General features: G+C 33.5%; 3 protein-coding genes across 3 annotated transcripts; 2 read left to right on the top strand and 1 right to left on the bottom strand.

Moving 5' to 3' along the window:
- The first annotated feature begins 7,356 nt into the window (after nt 1-7,356).
- Nucleotides 7,357-13,489, top strand: ASA1 (anthranilate synthase alpha subunit 1). The gene is made up of 11 exons (XM_011037675.1): nt 7,357-7,728; nt 8,244-8,428; nt 8,525-8,714; nt 9,603-9,754; nt 10,200-10,315; nt 10,408-10,654; nt 10,763-10,819; nt 11,029-11,181; nt 11,963-12,043; nt 12,530-12,616; nt 12,962-13,489. The coding sequence occupies exons 1-11, from the start codon at nt 7,581-7,583 to the stop codon at nt 13,286-13,288; spliced, it is 1,743 nt and encodes a 580-aa protein (XP_011035977.1). The 5' UTR covers nt 7,357-7,580; the 3' UTR covers nt 13,289-13,489.
- Nucleotides 13,490-14,514: 1,025 nt separating this feature from the next.
- LOC105133602 (pleckstrin homology domain-containing protein 1-like) lies at nt 14,515-15,104 on the bottom strand. The gene has a single exon (XM_011037674.1). It carries the CDS (start codon nt 15,101-15,103, stop codon nt 14,669-14,671), a length of 435 nt encoding a protein of 144 aa, XP_011035976.1. The 5' UTR covers nt 15,104; the 3' UTR covers nt 14,515-14,668.
- Nucleotides 15,105-18,793: 3,689 nt separating this feature from the next.
- On the top strand, nt 18,794-21,737 carry LOC105133601 (clathrin light chain 2-like). The gene is made up of 3 exons (XM_011037673.1): nt 18,794-19,187; nt 19,519-19,672; nt 21,150-21,737. The coding sequence occupies exons 1-3, from the start codon at nt 18,928-18,930 to the stop codon at nt 21,495-21,497; spliced, it is 762 nt and encodes a 253-aa protein (XP_011035975.1). The 5' UTR covers nt 18,794-18,927; the 3' UTR covers nt 21,498-21,737.
- The last annotated feature ends 1,345 nt before the right edge of the window (nt 21,738-23,082 follow it).

Here is a 23,082-nt window from a genome sequence, read left to right as displayed (position 1 = left end):
TGTTGGGAATTTCGACCGGTGATGTTCTGATACTTGCTCATAGGAGAGCCAAGCACACTGACACAATATTTAACGTGGTTCGGCAAAACCGCCTACATCCACGGGAGAAGTCAATATATTTAGAGATAGAGAAAGAATACAAAACAAATACATGGAGGAGGAGGATTACACCCTCTCATACTCAACTCTCAACTCTCTTTGCTGCACTTGCAGCTGCTGCAAATGGCAGCAAGGCTACTACCATTGCAGCTCTCTCTTCCTCTCTACTCTCTTCACATTTTCATAATTCTCTTCACTCTTATTTTGCTCTCTAACACATGCTTCTATTTATAGGCATTCATGGAGGCTCTTCTTCAACAAAGATGGCTGCCAACTTCAGCTCTTCTTCAACAATGGTGACTGTCAACCTTTGACATCTTAGATGGATGCACATGGTTGATGCAACTCCAGCTACAATAATTAATGGTTGTTGCACATTAATGACAAACAACCTAACAGGACTCATAGTTTTACTCTTAGGATTGCTGGTATGCCTACCATACCCCTTCCCTTTTACAGATGAAGCCATTACAAGTTCCACAAATGATTCCATTTCAAGTCTCTAGCCGCGAACAGTTTCCATGTACCGCAGCCTGGAGCTTCCCTTAGAATGCCAGCCCGCTTCCCTTAGAATGCCAGCCCTTCTAGAATAACTTACCCAACAAAAAGCTTCTGATACACATCTTGGCCCATCAGGTAGGTGGATTGTGTTGTATATAAGCATCAACAAATTCATATGCATGGCAATTTTGTCCCCTGATTCTGTTCATGGAATTTCAATAAAGTTGATTAATCTTTTGCGGGTGCTTCTACTTTTAGTTATGCCCTGATGGAAACTTAGTTCATGATCTCATCCTGGGTGGCTGAAATGAGCGAGAACAGGTAGCTAGTTATATTCAAGGGCATCGCATGCCGTTAAGTTGATATATACCCTTTTAAGTTGTAAACAAGATGTCATGTCATTTCGGTTTGAACCAGAACCCTTCCTATCTACGATGAAGGAAAAGGGAAAAGGAAAAGGATAAGGAAAAAGAAAAGGTCTTTAGGCATTGCTTCTCATTGATTTAAAAGCAGAAAAGGGTTTCACCATCGTAACGTTACCCTTGCTCCAGTACACTACTTTGATTGGTTTCTTGAGTCTTTTAAATTTTGAAAACGAACAGGTTGGTTTGGAAAGCAATACACCGAGAGGTTATGTGACCACCCACGCCTAGCTTCGATGACGACGACGATGAATCATGAGCCCCATGCTGGAATTGACAATCGCACAGTGTCGGCATTAATCCACTTGACTGGTTCTTTGTTGTTTTATCTTTCCGGCGGCCAGCCCACCTATTTGTTGAATCCGGGGTTGGGGCTAAGTTGTGGTATATGAGCATCCATGATTCCATCTCCTTCGAATTTAGGTCGCATCAACGAGCCCAACTTCGGAAAGAAATTCATTAACACCCAATTAAGCTTTATTAATTTCGAGTCGATCTCTAAGATGGTTATAAATTATAACTACGAACAAAGCATGCCATTGATCTCTTGCATTGCAGGACCAAACGTAACCTAAAGTACAGCCATATGTCTAGAGAATTATTGTTCTCAAGTTTGTACCTGTAACATCATGGTTGCAACCAAAGATCCTTGAAGATTAAGATCCACTCAGCTTGTCAAAAGCAGGGGAAACGTTTTACATGCTTGATATTGATGGTGGGGGGTAGAGAATCTAGTTTCCATTTCAATTTGAGTCGGCATGAATCACGCACATGTTTGGTTCATATTGTTTTCACAGAACAAAACAGCCCCCAGTCGTGAAACACGTACTGTTGAACTAGATATCGCTTTTAAATGTGTCTCAGAAGCCGAATGTTACTGGAGTTCTGCAGCTTGGATCATCTGAAATCCCCTGGCCGCAAGTTTGTTGATCAAAGTGGTAAATATTATGGATTCAGAAACATTATTTAACTCACTAGAGAAGTTATGTCCTGATTCCACCTGAGAAAGGAATGGCGGAGATTTCGGATATATACAACCACTCCTAAATAATAAGTGATACGGTAGTGTTTATTTTTACCTTTTTTAATATTTTTAGATATTTTTTATGGGATTATATTAAAAACAATTTTTAAAAAACAAAAAATATTATTTTAATATATTTTCAAATAAAAATAACCTTAAAAAAACAATTACAACTGTATTTTAAATATATAAAAAAAAAATTATAACTATACTCGTAAACAACTCTAAAAGTTAATGGCAACTTGAGGCATTACAAATGGTACAGGGGCGCTTGAACTTCATGTTGTCGAGGGAGCAAGTGTGGTTCGTATCTCAAAGGTGTTCTCCATTGGGATGTGTTTTGATTCAGTACGTAATTGCTTTGCGGACTTGCAGGAGAAAGACTGGGTAACTTTTGGCGGTCGGTACAGGCTAGATTAACGTTGATAATATCACCAAGCCAGGAGTCATTCTCACGACTTTGGCGCTCTAGCATTTATACAATTTCATGCCATTGATTAACCATGGATGGAATCTCTCTTGGACAATGAACCCTCGCGTAAATAGCTGGAGCCTGGAACGTTTTTTAAATCCATAATACCGGATGGTCGTCCATCACTTTCTCGGAGCTTCATTTGATTAGTTTTCCTTCTTCGTCTTCTTTATTTTTCTTGACAGAGAAATTGCAAACGTCTTTTCTATTACTCTCCTTCTAAAACGTGTTGCCTTCATGTTGTCGAGGGAGCAAGTGTGGTTAGTATCTCAAAGGTGTTCTACATTGGAATGTGTTTTGATTCAGTACGTGATTGCTTTGGGGCCTTGCAGGAGAGAGACTGGGTAACTTTTGGCAGCAGCTCCTGTGAGAATCCAGCATTTTTCTCAGTTGCTTGACGACACCTGGGTTGGATAGTTCTCCGCTTAGCAATTATAATACCACAGAATTAAGTTTAGTGTCCACACGAACTTAATAGTGGAAATTAAGAAATTGATCGATTGATTCCATGTTTTTCACGCAGGAATATGTGCTTTGCCAGAAATAGCTACAGGATTCGGAGTTCTCTCTCTTATGCGCCAACAAGACTAAAGTTGAAGATTTTCGTCCAGTTCTAATTTGATTAGAAGTTTTGTCACGAGAATATCTTAACATGGAGTTCTCCACTCCAAGTGACGAGCCTTTCTGGGAAAAAGGAAAAAGAAGAAAAACTATTTTATGCAAGCTTGAAAATCTGAAGTTATCAACGTCTCACATTGGCTCTACTTTTTCCTTCCTTGAGTTTGCGCATCGCATCCGAATAATTTTATTGCTCTTGATCGTGGGATGTTACAATATTATTAGATTGATTAAATAAAGTATCCCTAAGCTACACGTGATCGAATCCAGTGTAAGCTAAAGATATGGTTTTTATGACGTGGGAAAAAAAATTTCTGTGTAAAAATATTTTTTAATTATTTTGATAATTGATATTAAAAATAAAATTTAAATAATATTATTTTAATATATTTTTAAAACCAACCACATTACCATGATAATAAACTAGTTCTTCAAGTTATTATGACCATTATTTATTTATTTTAATTCTATAATAAAAGTATTTTCAAGATATTTTATATATTATCATGATAGTTTCTTTTTAGATATAACCCATAAAATGAATGAATACAGTGCATCCAAGAAACACATAAAATAGTTATATATATATATATATATATATATATATAAGTGGTGGGAAATTTAAAAATAAATAATAGGGTATCAATCTACTCGGATTAATTCACAAATTTCAATTATTTTCTCTTTTTGTATAATCAAAACCAGAATTAAATAATCAACAAATATAATGCAACAATCATGTAAATCACATACCAAGATTTTTACGTTGAAAATTCAATGCATGAAAAATTACAGAACTGTAGTCCATCTAAAAACTTTAACTATCAACAACTAATAAGTTTATAATTGTTCTTCTTTAAATCCAACTAAGGGTTGCAATATATATATTATCAAAAACAACTTATTCTTAAAATATAACAAGATTAAAGAAAAAATATTTAAGAAAAACTCACAATACTAATAGCTTTATTTTTTGTTAAAACAGCCAGCTTTCAGACCTTTAATATTTTATCCAACCGTTTAGAATAAAGAGTAAAGTGTTTAGAAATTACTGTCAAAATTTCAGTACAATCCAACAGTAAATAAACTAAAAATCAAGGAAATAAAACAGAGTATTATACTGCCTCTTCTTCTTCTTCTTTTCCCTTTTCTCTTCTCTTTTATTCAATAATTCTATTGGTATTGCTATCTACAATGACAATTATATTTAATTTAAAGTGACAGATTTTTTACTAATTAATATAGGAGTCACATTCTAATATGATGCGGGACCACACAACAATAAAAATAATCTTTATTTATTAAAAAAAATCTCAATTCAATTTCCAAGATATCGGCTTTTATGTGTTTTATTTTAAAAAAAAAAACTTCCCTCTTAGATCAATTGTGTCACGTGATACCAAGTATTTGATTTATCAGAACTTTAATTTCACCAAATTTTCTTGTTGAACAGCATACCACCGTTTCTAATCATTGGTGCAATAAACCTAGATTTAATGGATACAAAAAATCTTTTAAAAATCATATTTTTTAGATTCAATTAAAAAAAGAATCTATCAACTTACGAGAAGAGTCTAGTTTACTAGTTACAATTGCACAGAATAAAAATTCTTTATATTTTTATTAATATTATTACTGTGTAAAAAATCCTTTAATAATTCATTATATTTTTCTCAATGGTAAATACACATATCAAAAGTGTTTTATATATATATATATATATATTTTTATAATATTATACTTTAGTTTTTTTATAAAAAGATTCATAAGGTATAAGTACATTATGAATTTTTAACTTAAAATGTTCAGAATTTTTATTTTTTATTATGTATTTATTTTCAAAATATATATTTATATTATCATTATATTTTCTGAACAATCACCAACTTTATTATCAGAAATTTCTAAATTTTACCAAATAATTTTATAAGTATTATTCATCCACCTCCAAACTATCTTGGATAAACAAAATAAAATTAATTATAAAAATTAATTAATTAATTATGCGAAATATAACTTTATTCTCAAGAATTTTTCAGGACTAGCAATTTGACTTCACCGTTAGCCAAAAAAATGATCTGCCCATTAGTCGGTCAAAGTCGGAAAAGCTTACCACCACGACGCGCTCAGTTTACTCATCCCAGCAGCGACGGCATCATCGATGCTGCCATTCGATCGCATAATTTCAAAATAAAGTATGGATGAATATATTTATTACACTTACGTTAAAACTTAAATCATTGTTGATGAATATTATGGTATAACTTTTTTATGTTCTTATAAAACTATTTGATATTTCATGAAAAATAATCTTCTGAATAGCTAATAACTTATTTTTTTTAGATTAATATGGGTGTCCGGGCTAACTTGCGCGTCCTTTAATAATTCATTATATTTTTCTCAATGGTAAATACACATATCAAAAGTGTTTTATATATATATATATATATATTTTTATAATATTATACTTTAGTTTTTTTATAAAAAGATTCATAAGGTATAAGTACATTATGAATTTTTAACTTAAAATGTTCAGAATTTTTATTTTTTATTATTAACGACCATGTAAACCTCTAGTGGCCATTATATAAGCAACAAAGAACTTGAACTAGATTATGAATTTTTTAACTTAAAATGTTCATAATTTTTATTCTTCATTGTGTATTTATTTTCAAAATATATATTTATATTATCATTATATTTTCTGAACAATCACCAACTTTATTATCAGAAATTTCTAAATTTTACCAAATAATTTTATAAGTATTATTCATCCACCTCCAAACTATCTTGGATAAACAAAATAAAATTAATTATAAAAATTAATTAATTAATTATGCGAAATATAACTTTATTCTCAAGAATTTTTCAGGACTAGCAATTTGACTTCACCGTTAGCCAAAAAAATGATCTGCCCATTAGTCGGTCAAAGTCGGAAAAGCTTACCACCACGACGCGCTCAGTTTACTCATCCCAGCAGCGACGGCATCATCGATGCTGCCATTCGATCGCATAATTTCAAAATAAAGTATGGATGAATATATTTATTACACTTACGTTAAAACTTAAATCATTGTTGATGAATATTATGGTATAACTTTTTTATGTTCTTATAAAACTATTTGATATTTCATGAAAAATAATCTTCTGAATAGCTAATAACTTATTTTTTTTAGATTAATATGGGTGTCCGGGCTAACTTGCGCGTATCACAACTAATCCCACGGGCCCTGAAGTTAACGACCATGTAAACCTCTAGTGGCCATTATATAAGCAACAAAGAACTTGAACCTAAGACCACAGAAAAAGCAAATCCCTTGATTCCAAGTTCTTACCACTTGGTCACCTAGAGAAAGCAAACCTAGCTAATAACTTATCTTTAATATGCCACGTCAGGACTTTCAGATCGGGAACAGTCAAACTTCGAAACATCTGTTTTCTAAATAAATTTGACTTTTCTTCTCGTACGTGGTCCTTTGTTGGAGGAAAACCCTGTCTAATCCAAGAAGCTTCTATGAATAGATTTGATAATTATTATTTTCATGCTCAACCCATCAGTCAACGTACCCAGGATTCGTAATTCTTTAGTGGTAAAAGTCAAGGAATTCGGATGTATTTACTGTTATTGGTTTATTTTTGGATTTTAATAAAATTTAATACTTGAATGAAAATAAATGATGTTGATTATAGATACGAAGTAAGTCTCATTCCAGAATGTAATCTTCTTAAGTGTTATTTCTATATAACATTATCTTTCCGTTTCTTTCTTTTCAATAAAATAAAATAAAATAATAGATTCATTTAGTTATCTATTTACTAGTGAAATACAATGATAGCTACATTTGGTGTATTCTGGCGGGGCAGGTTGTCTGTTTAATAGTGTTTTTTTATTTAAAAATATATTTTTTATTTTTAATATTAATATATTAAAAAGATAAAAAAATCAAAATCAAAATTACAAAATTAATTGTTTTTAAAAAAACACAGCTGTACTCCAGTTGTGATATACGTGGTTAATTGCCATTTAATGCAACAACGCAATTCAGATGCCTTCATAATTCAATTAAAAGAAAAGAGAAATCCAATTAATAATCAGAGACGATGCATCCACCTTCAGCAAGTCTCAAACAAACAACAAGGTCTGAATCTAGCACAATCCGGCAGACATTTAACACTGCCAACCTCTAAATAGAAGGTTAATTCCCACCAAGAGACTCATGAAGAAAATTCCTAAAATTTCAGACTCGTGAAGGATTAAAAAATATTTCCATTTCAGCACACATGCACCTCTTATAGGGTGTCGTTTTCAGACTCATGACGTTTCAAGGCTTGCCTTTCTGCCTCTCTTTCTCAGCTCATCCTCGCCTATAAATAGAAGAGACGAAAGGGCAGCTGTTTTCGTATTGTTACCAACAACACAGGGGCACTAGAGATTCTACTCAAAATGCAAACCCTAAGCTTCTCTAACTGCTTGTATCTGTCCAGTCACCGGCTCTGTCCAGTCTCGGTCACCGGCATTTCAACGAGGAGGTCCAGTTCAGTCTCGTGTGTCCGTCCACTCAATTGCATTTCCCTTTCCAGTGATTCTCTAGGTTTGTTTTGAATGCGAAGTGTTTTGTTGCTGAGAGTATTTTGAGAAATGGGAAGAAAATCTTGAGCAGTAATTGTTTAGTGTGGCTTCTAAATGGAACATGAGATATATTGATTTATCAGTTAAGAGAAGCCTTTTATTGGGAAGAAGTCATATCCTGCTCTTCCTTTTGTATCCAATGCTTGATTGCTGCGAAAAAAGAGGGGGAAACAATTAAGATTTAAGTTCGCCTCTTTTTCTTTTTTTTCCCCTAAATATTGTGTGCAGATTTTTAGTCAACTTCCCAAGCAACATTTGATTAAAGTGTCATTTCGATTGGTAAATTATAATTAAAGAATTAAGATATGATTTTTTTGTCATTTTTTATGCTCTCATTTAATCAACACAAATTAACGTGTTTTAGAGAAATTAAAGAATTTTAACTTTAAAATTTTTATGTTAATTTTATTGAACAAATTCTATAGCAACTTTGTTTTCTAAGCTTCAGTTTTAATTTTAATTTGGTGTTTCTTGTAGTAGTTGATGCCACCAAGTTCAAGGAAGCTGCCAAAAATGGAAATTTGGTACCTCTTCACACCTGTATATTCTCTGACCAGCTCACTCCAGTCACTGCTTATCGGTGTTTGGTGAAAGAAGATGATAGAGAAGCTCCTAGCTTTCTATTTGAGTCAGTGGAGCCTGGTTCTCGGGTTTCAAGTGTGGTAAGAGCCCTCCAGTGCTTCCTTGTTTTGCACATAGGTGGTCGACCTTTTTTTTATCACGAGTTGTTAATTTTAAGGTTGGATTGATGGCAATAGGGGCGTTACAGTGTGGTTGGAGCTCAACCAGCAATTGAGATTGTAGCAAAAGAAGATAAGGTTAGTCTGATGGACCATGAAGCAGGTACATTGATTGAGGAGATTGTCGAAGATGCGATGCTGGTTCCAAGAAGAATATCAGAGGCTTGGAAACCCCAACTCATTGATGGACTTCCAGACGCATTTTGTGGTAAGACAAGAAATCTCTGCAGACAATTTAAATGGCCCATATGAGATCCTCTTTAAGTATGATTCGGGCATAATTTCATTAATTATTAAAACATATGACCCAATCTAGTTGCTGTTCTAAATTCTATTTTAATGATTGGTTGCTTTGATTTGCCATGCTGAACACGAAATGGGGAATACTCTGGGATGTAATTGGCCTTTACTGATAAATTAACAAGGCAGCATACAGCTTTATTGTGATCTCCAAGGATTGGTGCTAGAATGTAAGGGATTCAATTGCTAAAATAATTTTCTTTTTAAACCTTATAGACAGGCATGGTCTCTGTGTATTGGCCTTAATTATCGTGGCAAATTGAGAATTTGTAGTTATCCGGTGCCACCTGTAATATTGGATGTGGGATTATTCGGTGCCATTCATAATCCGAAATATTATTGTTCAAGGAATCAGAATTTACTAGTAATGGCAAGATTATGTAGTACTGAGTACCAACAAGCCCCAAGAATACAACAAGTGGAAATAACTTATATTTGACCATGATGTGAAATTTTTGCCAGGTGTAGTAGAAACATTAATGGTAGTATGATTTACATACAGCATTTCCATGCATATGTCTTGTAGAAATGATGAATGTTGTGATGGGTGTTGCTTTGAATATTTGTATGCACCTTTGTTATTCAACCCCTACCCTGGATTATGGATTTATTTCTAGAATTTTACAGCCAAAATGGAAAGTCAGATGCATCCTTTCTTTCTTTCTTTCTGTCATTATATAACTGTCTATCTATAGCATGGTCATTTCATAGTTGAATCCCTCCAAAAAATCTTAATCAATGTGGTCTCCATACAGTCTTTATGGCCATATCTAATGATAATCCTTGTCATGAGCAGGTGGCTGGGTTGGTTATTTCTCATATGACACTGTTCGATACACAGAGAAGAAAAAGCTGCCATTTTCAAGGGCACCCAAGGATGACAGGAATCTTCCAGACATACATCTGGGACTTTATGATGATGTGATCGTGTTTGATCATGTGGAAAAGGTACTGTTTTTTTTATTGACAAAGTAAATTACTGGTGCTATTCCAGATTATAAGTAGTGACCTTCCATTTCTATCTTTGTGTTATTTGTGCTTTTCATTTCTATGACATCATAGTCAATATGTTCCATTTCCTGCTTGAATGTTGAAATAAACACGCTAGAATTTACAAAAAACAAAGTAAGGATTCATAGGTTTGTTTTAATGTGCATGCTTGATGTACATTCTTATTGTAGATAATAGAGGAAAATGAAATGCGCGCTTTGTTGAGCAAGCTATGTGGCAAGTTCAATATGCTCTATTTTTGGTGCATTGTCTCTGGGCATTATCCCTTTTTTAAGAATTTTATTATTTTCCCAAGCTTTCTTCTTATTGAAGATTAATGTAGATAACAGAATGTTTATATAGGCTTTTGTGGTTCTAAATTCATCTTTTTGTTTATTCTCAGAAAGCATTCATAATTCACTGGGTGAAGATAGATAGATACTCTTCTATTGAGGATGCATACAGTGATGGAATGAAACGTTTGGAAAAATTGTTGGCCAGAGTACTGGATATTGATCCGTAAGTTAATTCTCTGTTCTTTTTAATTTTCTTCTACTGTTTTTCTCTGAAGTTCATTTATATTTTCTTTTTAATATGATTGTCACTGCTAGGCCAAGGCTATCTCCAGGTTCTGTAAAATTACACACTCAGCATTTTGGTCCCCTGTTGAAGAACTCGAACATGACCAGTGATGAATACAAGCAAGCAGTCCTACGGGCAAAAGAACATATCCAGGCTGGGGATATTTTCCAGATAGTACTGAGTCAGCGCTTTGAACGCCGAACCTTTGCTGACCCATTTGAAATATATAGAGCATTGAGAGTTGTAAATCCCAGTCCTTACATGACTTACTTGCAAGTATGTGCTCTCTTCTAGTATAGTGTTTATTTTTCCAATGCGTTGGTCAATGCAAAACTTGCAATGCTTAACATTTATTTCACACTACAAATCTATTATCTCATACAGGCTAGAGGGTGTATTCTTGTTGCTTCAAGTCCAGAAATTCTTACACGTGTAAAGAATGTAAGATGCTAAATTTATGATTTTCTATTACTATGGTATGATATTTCAAGCCAAATGACTCAATCCGCACCAACAGCACCATATTTGGTTTTAAATTTTACTTGTAATAAAGCTGATTGCTGATCTCTATGAATTCTTATGCTCATTTGATTTACTGGCTGGTTTTGAGAATATTCACAAGATTTTTCATTGTTACATTTCTTGAACAGAATAGGGTAGTCAATCGGCCACTGGCTGGGACTGTCAGAAGAGGTAAGACACCTGAAGAAGATGAAGTGTTGGAGGAACAATTACTAAAGGATCCAAAGCAGTGTGCAGAACATACCATGCTTGTCGATTTGGGAAGAAATGATGTTGGAAAGGTTTTACTACTGATTGTGAATGTTATCTTTGATTTCTTGAAGCTCATAGTCAATTGATATGGTATTCCTTGAATTTTAGCTAGAAAATTTATCACTCTGTTGAAAGTCTCTTTTACCAAACCATGCACATATGTTCTTTTAATTTGCAATTGTTTATTTCAAGGGTCAACTATGGAGAACTAAATCACTCTGTTAAAAGTCTCTTTTACCAAACCATGCACATATGCTCCTTGATTTGCAGTTGTTTATTTCAAGGGTCATCCTAAATATTTATGTCGGAAAGCGTTCACTTTTACAGTGATCGGTAACTGACTACAACAAATTAAACTACAGCTGTCATCATTTTTCAATTTCTAGCTTTCTTCTGCACAATGTTATTGGTTATAAGTCAGAACAATGTAATTTTGTTTGCTCTCTTCACTGTTATATAAATTGTTATCTGGATAATCAACATCTCAGCATCATTTTATATCCTGAAATTAAGATATATCTTCTTCAGCTTGACTGTAAAAATAGGCCGAGTGGATGGAATTTCTTGTCTATAGGAAAAGGAACATGTATCTTCTTCTTTATCTGATTTGTTGTCAGCATAGTTTTTCTTCAACATGTGATGTTGTGTGCTGTTGCTTTGCTTATTTATTGCTGGTCTCATGCTTTTTTTATTAAATGCTGTTTCACGAAGTTTGTTTAAGTATTCAATGGATAGATGTTCCTCCAAAAGAGTGAGCTATATTTCAATAGTAAAGTTGCTTGACAAGCCATTCTGGGTTGTTGATTGTAGGTTTCAAAACATGGTTCTGTGAAGGTGGAAAGGCTTATGAATGTTGAACGATATTCCCATGTTATGCACATAAGCTCCACGGTGAGACACTCTGCCTACAAAATCAAAATGTTGGTTGAGCTTTTTTATAAAAACTATGTTCTGAATCCCCACGTGTTGTCATTTTGATATTCAAACTATTTTATTCTTTGATTTGAGAATTGGACACAAAGGAAAGTTAATTTCTATAAATGCCTTAAAAATTTACGATGCAAGTATGATATCTCGCATCTTTCGTCCATGGCATTTGCAGGTTTGCATTTCATTTTCTTGACAGCGTTGTAAGGGGATCATTTTGATAGTTATATGGGGATAATAATTTGCTATTTTCCTTATGATGTTATTGATGGTGATGCTGATAACTCTTCTTAAGCAATTAATTTGTGTGGACAATGGCATGGAAGTTGCCATGCAGTATTTGGTTTCATGTGGATTTGAGATGTATAGATGAAGGACTCGTCCTCTTTTGGCTGGTTAGCTAAAACCAAACTTTTACTAATGAAAACCATGCTTTCCCCCAAAATGCAGGTTGCGGGAGAGTTGGATGATCATCTCACTTGCTGGGATGCCCTGCGGGCTGCATTGCCTGTTGGAACTGTCAGTGGAGCACCAAAGGTTTGCTTTTCATCTTATTGTTTCCCATTCCTGCCCAACTCGATTCTTCTGTACTAATGATTTTTAAATCACTGATGAGATGCTCACAACTTGACTTGGTGTTTGGGCTGAACTAAATTTGCAAACATTTTTCGGTCACTATTTATGCTTTATCATGGCATGTTTGGTATTAGGGCATCCTTGTGACTGCACCTGTATTGGCAAGGCTGTTTGTGGAAATCTGTCATGACTAGGTTTAGACTTTACAGCCTAATTTTTTCCATAGTGCTTTCCCAAGCACTATCAAGATGAATATTCCTTTTCCCTTTGCAAATTCCAGTAATCATCATTTGAATTGTGATCCAGGTGAAGGCAATGGAATTGATTGACCAAATGGAGGTGTCGAGGCGTGGCCCATACAGTGGAGGACTAGGTGGGGTTTCCTTCACTGGTGATATGGACATTGCACTGGCTCTTAGGACCATGGTATTCCCAACCGGAACTCAATACAACACAATGTACTCATACAAGGATGCCCATCTGCGCCGTGAATGGATTGCTTACCTTCAAGCTGGTGCTGGTATAGTTGCAGACAGTGTACCTGACGATGAGCATCGTGAATGCCAGAACAAAGCTGCTGGACTTGCTCGTGCCATCGACTTGGCAGAGTCAACTTTTGTTAACAAACCATGAGTTTTAGCAACAGATGCAAATATAGATGTCAATACCAGGGGAAGTTTTGTAGGTAGCAACCTGCTTTGGAAGCCAGCTAGAGTTGCCTGAGAGGCAGAGTAAGAAAAGAATGTTAACCAGTTGTATGTCAAACTTCTGCTTGTTCGTTTTCTCATTACTTGCCGTTGGGGATCTTAAGATTCTGAGTAGGAATACCAATTAATAGGATTAGCAACAGATGCAAATATAGATGTCAATTTACTGAAAAGAGGAAAACTATTAGCTTTAATGATAATTGTTTTTAGTAAACTGACCCAATAACTATTCACTTAAAAGATAACTTTCCTCAACGGATACAGAGTATATTGCGGTCTTGCTTTTATGCTGAACGAGGCCCCATTTAATTGTGTTGAATTTAGAGCATAAACAAAATCCAAGCACTGGGACAAGCAGAGCAGGAATTAAAACCAAGGCAGGTGGGATTTAAGTTACGTTTTCCCGCTGAACTTGGTATTGAGTATTGATTACTTTATTTATGTGCTTGAATGCAGGAATGAAATTCATAAAATGATACCTTAATGGTGTTTGCGTTCCTTTCCTGATAGATTTTTATTTTTTTCATATTTCCAACATGTCAGTGTTTCATATTTGGATGGGGGGGAGGTCCCAGCATTGGCAAAGTATCAGTAGTATTTCCCATGTGGTTGGGCGGAAAATAGATCAAAACAGGAGTGATGATGCGCCTTTTCTTCAATTTCTTCAGAGCATGAATGCATGCAGGAAGAAAACTAGTGTACTCCCGCCTCACAAAACCAGCATCACTCCCCTGTGCTTAACGTTAGTTACTTGCTTCTTTATCGTACATTGTTGACCAAGGTTCTGCGGAAAATAATTTCCTGTTCCATCCATAATATTACTAATATTGGAGGATCAGTAGAGGAGGATATTTTTATTGCAAACTTAGAAAAGCCACATCTGAAGCCCCGGAGAAGATAGTATCATATTGAAGGGCCAGCAATCTGTGTTCAAAGCAATTAAATCCATCGAGCCTTTTGTATTTAAAAACTAGAAAGACGTTCCAACATCACAATCTGCTCCAAATCTAGCGAACCTCCTCCTCAAGAGCATGGGCGGATCAGTAGGTTTAAATGGTTACTTGTGCACTAGTGCAAACCGTAACTTCAACCAGGGCAATCTGTTTTTCTACCAAAATCATCGTTTACCAACTAGAATTCCTCACAACTTTAAAATCCCAAACTTAATTAACATTTACCATAAATTACGCAATCAACCAATTAATAAAGATATGATTATCACCCCTTAATCAAGAATTCTTGCATACCAAAAAAAAATCAAAATTGTAACACGTAAGCATATATGTATATATAATCATAACCATAATCATGTTTTACCATCGTAATCAACGATCTTAGAATCAGTGACGGATTTCGAGTGCTGAACTATAGACCATCCGATCGAATTAATCCAATCCTCCTTTTCCTTCTCAGAATCTGCAATAAAATACATGGTGTCGTTCCTTGTAGAGAACTCAAAAGCGTACTGTCTATGAAGCACATCCTCGGCTCCTTTAACTGTCAAGCAAGAGGCAACCGGGATAGCGCCACGTGGCTTAGACACAGGTGTCACGGTGGAGTCTTTGAACCAGAAGAGCTTCCCTCGTTTCAGAACGACCCACTGGCGTCTCCATGTCTTGATGTGCTCTCCCTGTTTTATTAACCACCCGGTTCGCTCTGATCTCGACCAGAACTCCACCATGTCCATTTGGGTTGATTGGGTTTGGGTTAAGGCTAACATAGCCCACGAGAGAGACGCCATTTTTTTTATTTCAATAGCCATAGCCCACGAGAGAGACGCCATTTTTTTATTTCAATAGCTTTTTAAAAAAAAATATTTAAAAAAATTTAATAAAAAAAATATTTTTTATTTTAAAAAAATTATTTTTTTATTTGTTTCAAGATAATTTTTTTGTTTTTAAAATATTTTTTATTTCAAATTAATTTTTTTGTTTTTAAAACATTTTTATTTTGATATGCTGATATTAAAAATAATTTTTTTAAAATAAAAAATATTTTTTTAATATATTTTTTTTAATAATTTTTTTTTAAAAAAATAACAATTAAAAAGTTACACTGTGCGGTTTGAATTTTGAATAGTGATGAAATCAAGGTGGGAGAGAAGGGAAGGGATGGTTTTCTTCACTTCTTTTCTTTTTCTCCCTTCTCTGATTTCTGGTCGTAGAGCGGCAAGATTCTTTTTCTTTGTTTTGTTTTGATTTGATTTTATGATTTTTTTTTTGTTTTGAACATCATATTTTACTACCAGTTTTACATAATCATACAGCACAAAGTCACAGCAAGAGCTGTCGCAAACCGACCTTAATCAAACATGCTGTTGACGGGTCTCTTCCTGTTGTCATTTCCAACACCACCTCACTTCCCGGGCCATGGTCAACGTAAAATGTTAAGATTGTAGCACAAAAAAAATGGTAGTCAAATGTGGATAGCATGATGAAGAAAGAAGCATATCTGTATGGTTCAGATTACAAGCTGATTAAAATTTGGATAATAATTACTTTACAGAAACGCATGGGAAGGGCAATTGGAACAGCCTATCTATCCACACTACTTCTTAGGGATAACAGCCATCCAAGTGTCTAGATTTACATGATTCTTACAATTGAGTCCTTTGGCTTCAATTGTTTTCACAGAAGTGTTTCAAGTATTTAAAGTGAAATAATTAAGTGTGTTTTTGGATATCTGTCAATTTTTTCTGTTAAATACTTGCATGGCATCCATTGAGTCTCTCTTTGTTTTTTTTTTGGTAAAAGATTTGGCACTGGTGATATTCTTCGTTGATGATGCGATGTGATTACCGAAGAGGGGAAAAAAAGAAGGGAAGAGACAGTGATCCGCCGGTCTGTTACCTGTAAAAAAAAAAATATTTTTATGAAAATATTAAAAAAAATACATAAATAAAAAAATAGTATATTCCCACCGTATATATTTTTTATCCTTTAAGAAATTAAATAGCATGAGCGTTTTATGGAAGTCCAATCAACAATAAAATATATTTTCAGTTATAGTAAAATTAGACGTGTCTTTTGACCAAGAAAAATTAAGCCTCTTGAGTGATGATATAATTTTTTTTTTTTCATAATAAAAATATTTTTTTTCTTTTAAAATCAACAAAATATAAAATTATTGACAAAAAAACTTTCTTAACTTTGCGTAAACTTCTTAACAATTAAAACATGAATTTATTCTTAAATTCAAGAAAATATTATGTTGTATTATAAAAATATTTTGAAGTTTTTAAATTCTATTATCTTCAATATATCTTTAATCGAGGAGACAAAACATAAGCTTAGTATTTGAGAATATTTTATATATTTATTGGGATCACGTGAGGCATTTTGATATTTTTTAAAATTTCCTTTACATGATTCTTACAATTGAGTCCTTTGGCTTCAATTGTTTTTTTACATGATTCTTACAATTGAGTCCTTTGACTTCACACAGAAGTGTTTCAAGTATTTAAAGTGAAATAATTAAGTGTGTTTTTGGATATCTGTCAATTTTTTCTGTTAAATACTTGCATGGCATCCATTGAGTCTCTCTTTGTTTTTTTTTTGGTAAAAGATTTGGCACTGGTGATATTCTTCGTTGATGATGCGATGCGATTACCGAAGAGGGGAAAAAAAGAAGGGAAGAGACAGTGATCCGCCGGTCTGTTACCTGTAAAAAAAAAAATATTTTTATGAAAATATTAAAAAAAATACATAAATAAAAAAATAGTATATTCCCACCGTATATATTTTTTATCCTTTAAGAAATTAAATAGCATGAGCGTTTTATGGAAGTCCAATCAACAATAAAATATATTTTCAGTTATAGTAAAATTAGACGTGTCTTTTGACCAAGAAAAATTAAGCCTCTTGAGTGATGATATAATTTTTTTTTTTTCATAATAAAAATATTTTTTTTCTTTTAAAATCAACAAAATATAAAATTATTGACAAAAAAACTTTATTAACTTTGCGTAAACTTCATAACAATTAAAACATGAATTTATTCTTAAATTCAAGAAAATATTATGTTGTATTATAAAAATATTTTGAAGTTTTTAAATTCTATTATCTTCAATATATCTTTAATCGAGGAGACAAAACATAAGCTTAGTATTTGAGAATATTTTATATATTTATTGGGATCACGTGAGGCATTTTGATATTTTTTAAAATTTCCAATACTTTAAATTGATGGAATGTGGTCGACAAACCCCAATATATGGGTGACATTTGCAAAGTGGACGTGACTGACCATCTATTGTCTTCTTAAATACGTTATTGTGTTCTCTTTTATTTGGAGTGTGTGAGACAACTTATGATGGTTAAATTGTCACTAGTGATTGTTTGATTTTTTTCCCTCTTTTTCTCTTTCATACCAGTGTTATATATTATTGTCCTTTTTATTTCTTATTTTTTAATTTAAGTCCTTGTTTTATTAATTTTTTTATTTGTAGAAGTTTTTATTATTTTTAATCTAGTCATTCAATTACAATCTCTCCCGTGCTTTATTTTTCATTTCAGTCCTTATTTTTTAAAATTTTTAATTTTATCCTTGATATTTTTGTTGAAGTTTCTTTTCTTTCAATTTTATATTTCAATTAAATTTTCTGTTTTTTTAGTTAGACACTTGTTCTTTTAATTTTTTTCCCTTTATTAAATATATTGTTTCAATTCACTTAAACTCTCCAATTGAAATTTTTTATCCCTCTAGTCAATGTTTTTTTCTCACCTTTATTTTTTTTTTGTTCCTCTTGTATAGTTAATTTTTTTTCATGATTTTATCTTCTAGCATTTAATTTACTAGGAATTTGGCTTCATAAGATCTTATTGTTCTTCATTGTTTTTTTCCAGTATTATTTTTTAATTATTTTTAATTTTTTTCTATTAATTTATCATAAACTCATGACACAATTCATGATTTTTACATGTTTTTTTAATATATTGTTTTTAGTTGTTTTGTTTCTCTATTATTTTTTAAGGTATTATTTTAATTTATTTATAATTGTTTTTTATATATAAATAAAGTTTATTTTTTAAAACAATAAATATTTATTTTTAAATCACATTGTTGATATTTTCAGCCTTACATAATATTTTTTATAACATAAATTTATTCAATCAATTTTATTTATATTTATTTTTTAAGTCATGAGTTTTTCAGGATGTGAATTTATTTTTTATTTATTTAAATAAATAAATTTATTAAACATAACTAAAAGCATATCTTATTTTATACTATGAAATATCTTGATTTTATTTATATGTGTTTTTTAATTTATATTTTAATTTTTTTATATAAAAAAATATATACTTGATTTTTTTAAAAAAAATTATACCTCAGGACAAAACACACAGTAATCAAATTACTAAAAACCCTAGAAATTAGATAACGACTAGAAAAGAGACGCCATTAGAAGCATCCTATTCGGCCCATGGACACGTTAAAGCCTAAACTCTCCGAATAATTCCTCATAACCGAAACGCTCACGCTCCAACCAAGCTCTCCTTTTAACTGCCCGAAATCCAAAGAGAGTGAAGCCATTTCCTTGTTCGTAGATAACAGGCAATAACAATGTCAGCATTTGCCAACCCAGTCGCACAAAACGAGTCCACTCGCATGCTTGATGAAAATGATTCCTACGTAGGCTACGATTCGCAGCCATTCGATGACTCATTCGCCGCTGGCAATGATGTTTTCGAGTCTCAGCTACCGATCTACGGCGAGTTCTCTCCTCTTGAAAACGGAGGGTTTGGTGGACCGGAGGGTCCTATTTTTCCTCAACCGTCGGAGAAGGACGCTGAGCAGGGATTTGCTCTCAGAGAATGGAGAAGGTAGATCTGATAAAAAAATTTGGCGTTTGATTGATATTTTGTTTGCTTAAAAGATAATTTGATTAAAACTGTAATTCTGTTTGAACTCTTCGTGAGTAGTGAAATTTGAGAGTTAATATATAATTAGGAGTTTTGATCAATGAAACAAAATTAAGACTTGTTTGAATCATTGAAACTTTATTTTATTCGATTTGCATGGATCAAGAACCAATCTGTAATTTATGTTTATATATGTGATTGTGGTCTTGATTGGTTCAATTTGATGAAAGTATTAGTTTTTATTACATAAAACGATCATGATTAATTATGTTTGCCGGTTTCTGATACCAAGGCAAAACGCCATACTGTTGGAGGATAAGGAAAAGAGGGAAAAGGAGTCACTAAGCCAAATAATCAAGGAAGCTGAAGATTATAAAGTTGAATCTTACAAGAAGAGGGAGATCGCTTGCGAGAATAATAAAATCACCAACAGGGAAAAAGAGAAGGTCAGATTGCATTTTGTATTTTCTTAGCTGATGTTGCCGTTTTGTTTGTTCTTTGTTTGATTATCTCAGTCTACTAACTTGGGCTATGGATTAGAGCAAATGTTATTTTTGTTGTTATTTAAGTTTTCATTTGAGCAAGCTGTATATTTCTAGGCATGTTGAAATGTTCTTTAAGTCCACCATATAGGTATTCTTTTTTGGCATAGCATGTGCAAGAAAGGGCTTGATTAAGCTATTTGTAAGGAGTATATGCCTAAAAGAGTGATAGGGTATGTTTTTTTCAGTGCTTCTGTAACTTCTATGTGGCTAGTACTTTAATATGATCAATGGGAAGAGTTAGAAGCCTGGAGTTGTTGCATTAGATGCACTCAGGTTTTGAATTATTTCGATAATTTCCTTGTAGAGGATAATCACAGAGTTGCTTCCTACTTTGACAATGTGAATTAGAATGGGATAAGAAATCAATAGACTCTCAGTCAAGATTCTCTTGTGTGCGGCCCAATTTGATTTTTGAAGGGCTAAGCAAACTAGGATCTCCTGGTCAAGAATAATAGTATTAGATATTTGATTCTGGATGGTTTTTAATTTAATTCATGTATGGTATTTCTCAAAAAAAAAAAAAAAAGAGGAAGGAAGGGAGTGGGGGCATATAGTTCCATTCAGTCATCACGGAAGCAGTCCAAGTTACCATCACATATGTAGATGTTACTTGTTTTGATGCTGATATTTTCTTTCGCACTTGATCCATCTGATCACGTATATTTTTCCTCTTGGGTTCCAAATTCTGTACAATACATGTTAGTTCATTATTGTTAAGTGATTTTTACATGTGCAACCATTCCAGGCAATTTGAAACTTGAAAGGAAAAAAGGTCGTGTTTGTTAGCAGAAAGCTTCTAGCACAATGTAGAAACTATGCACATGCATGTAGCATGGACATGATATAATCTTTGAGGTCATCAAATTTGATTTTTTTCTCATTAAAATTTTTTGTGGTCTATGTACAGCCTTTACTTTTGAAGATTGTGTTTGGCATTTTCTGGGTCTACAAATCCCTTTGTAGCTTGACTACCAGAGCTGCATATGTTGCATTTGTACAAACTTCTTGTCATGAATAGCTGGTTACCTGTTTTTGATTTTATAGCTTAAATTTTATGTCCGTGAATTTAGAAGGGCACTGATCGACTGCAAACTGGGGAAGGAAAATGATTGAAATTAGTATGGTAGAACTTGGAATTTTACATGCACACTCTAATTAGCTAACTGGATGTTATTTCCATGACTAGGTTGGCTATGTGCTTCTTGGCATGCTAGTGAACTTAATCATTATTTCCTTTGGATGAAAATCGAGCAGTAAAAATTGCTATTGTTAGGAAACACTGCACTGCCTGCGAAGTTAGTATTTTAATTTCTGAAATCCAAATAGTAATGGAATGATGGGTCTTTTTTTTTCTGGCTTGCATCTTCTTCTTTGTCAGTTATTTCTGGTCAACCGAGAAAAATTCCATGCTGAAGTTGATAAGAATTACTGGAAGTCAATTGCAGAGCTCATTCCCAATGAAGTTGCAGCTATAGAGAAGAGGACAGGGAAGAAAGATCTGGAGAAGAAGCCTGCTATTGCTGTGATCCAAGGCCCAAAGCCTGGGAAACCAACTGAACTCTCAAGGATGCGGCAAATACTCTTGAAATTGAAGCACAGTGCACCTCCTCACCTGAAGTATTCCCCAGCAGCAGCAGCAGCCACTTCTATTGATGCTACAGTTACAACCACATCCCTCAAGGCTAATACTGTGGTGACGGCACCTGGGCCAGTAGCTGTTGCTTGATAATTTTGCTTTTGCTTTCTTTGTCCACATGTATCGAAAGAAGTTGAAGAGCTCATTAGAGTTTGGTTGGTTTAGCTATAACCGTTTTAAATATGGTTCACAGGCTTATTAGACTGCTGTTTTTTTGTCTTTAATGTGTACAAAACTAGGCCATTCAAGCAGGTTTATAACTAGATATATTGCTTGTCAAATTTCACTGCTGTTTTTTTTAACCCCCAAATAAATATGATGTTATTCTGAGGCTGCAACCTGTAAAGCTTGGTGCCCGAGGAGCACGAAGTTTCGTGATTTCATGTTTTCAACAATCCAGTTCGTCGTGTTGTCATTCATGGTGGATGTGTGTTTGCGCTTGAGAAGCTGCTTGGGGGCAGTGCCATCTTGTTTTTACCTAATGGATGGATGTAGGCAAGCTTAAGAATCTTTTAAAGCAGCTAATGGGTCAGAGAGTAGTTTTTTTTTCTTAGTTATTTTTTAAAGTAATTTTATTCGAAAATATATTATTAAATATTTTTTATTTTTAAAAAATTCATTTTTGATATTAGAATATCAAAACAGTTCAAAAAAATTGAAAAAGATTTTTTTAAAAAGAATTAAATTTTAAAGGAACCGAATTTGACGTGTTGGTTCAATTATTTAAATTTTCAGTTGAGGTATGTGGTCCTGTTACTGAATGACTTTATCTGGAAAAATAAGACAGTATCTTCAAAAGACATGTTTCTTTGGGAATGGATCTTAACTAATAATATCTCATGGCAAATGGGTACTCTCATGGTGGTCCAGCTTCAAAGTGCTGGAGTTGGAAATGATGCTGCTTGCAAAGCTTGATCCCTTTGTCTTCCTGTCGTAGTCTCTGTGCAGCTCAAAAGAGTTTTATTTGCCTGCTTTACATACCCTGGATCTAAGATTAGGAATTTTATGTTGGTCCGATCCCTCACATTTTCATGGGTTTTTAATCCCCTACTCCACGCTTGAGGGCTTTTTCCCCTCCTTGAAAATTACCATGCCCTTACTTGCGCCTTTAGGGGTTTTAATTGGAGAAATGGATTTGTACGTAATTACACGAAGGGTTAATCCCTGACCTCCAAACAAAAAAAACATTTAGAAATTAAATAATATTTTACATGCTGTAATTCTCTAAAAATATATTAAAATGATATTTTTTTATTTTTAAAAAATTAATTTTTTCAAAATTTTTTATTTTTAAAAAATTATTTTTTTCAAAAAACGGGCTCTAGCTTGTAAAAATTAATGGTTAAGCTAGGCTTCAATTTGGTGCACGCTTCCATTGTTGTATGAAGTCTTTGCCAGGAGTAATGAGTTTCAGACCCCTGACCTGCCCTTTAACAGTTTTGCATTGGAACTTATGCTTCGGGGAGACTTCTAGTTCTTTGAGAACAACCCCATCTGAACAGCTCAACACATTAACCGATAGCATCAAGCGTCAATAATGATACTGCTATAAATCCCACTTTGTGTGAGTCACAAACCAGGTAGGTAAATCATAAATGTGAGCCCAGAAAATCTGCTTCTCTGTGTTTCCTTCCCATGACAGGGCCTGAAATCCAAAAGGAGTAAGCCGCTGCAA

The sequence above is a fragment of the Populus euphratica genome, unplaced genomic scaffold (assembly GCF_000495115.2).
Source record: "Populus euphratica unplaced genomic scaffold, PopEup_1.0 scaffold36.1, whole genome shotgun sequence".
Lineage (NCBI taxonomy): Eukaryota > Viridiplantae > Streptophyta > Magnoliopsida > Malpighiales > Salicaceae > Populus > Populus euphratica.
This window is presented reverse-complemented; position numbering and strand designations above follow the sequence as displayed.

Excerpts from the sequence above, each read along its gene's own strand:
- ASA1 (XM_011037675.1), top strand. The coding sequence starts at position 7,581 with ATGCAAACCCTAAGCTTCTCTAACTGCTTGTATCTGTCCAGTCACCGG. Across the intron at positions 10,655-10,762 it reads CTTACATGACTTACTTGCAA|GCTAGAGGGTGTATTCTTGT; the intron begins GTATGTGCTCTC and ends TATCTCATACAG. Across the intron at positions 11,182-11,962 it reads GAAGAAATGATGTTGGAAAG|GTTTCAAAACATGGTTCTGT; the intron begins GTTTTACTACTG and ends TGTTGATTGTAG.
- LOC105133602 (XM_011037674.1), bottom strand. The coding sequence starts at position 15,103 with ATGGCGTCTCTCTCGTGGGCTATGTTAGCCTTAACCCAAACCCAATCA.
- LOC105133601 (XM_011037673.1), top strand. The coding sequence starts at position 18,928 with ATGTCAGCATTTGCCAACCCAGTCGCACAAAACGAGTCCACTCGCATG. Across the intron at positions 19,188-19,518 it reads GCTCTCAGAGAATGGAGAAG|GCAAAACGCCATACTGTTGG; the intron begins GTAGATCTGATA and ends TCTGATACCAAG. Across the intron at positions 19,673-21,149 it reads CCAACAGGGAAAAAGAGAAG|TTATTTCTGGTCAACCGAGA; the intron begins GTCAGATTGCAT and ends CTTCTTTGTCAG.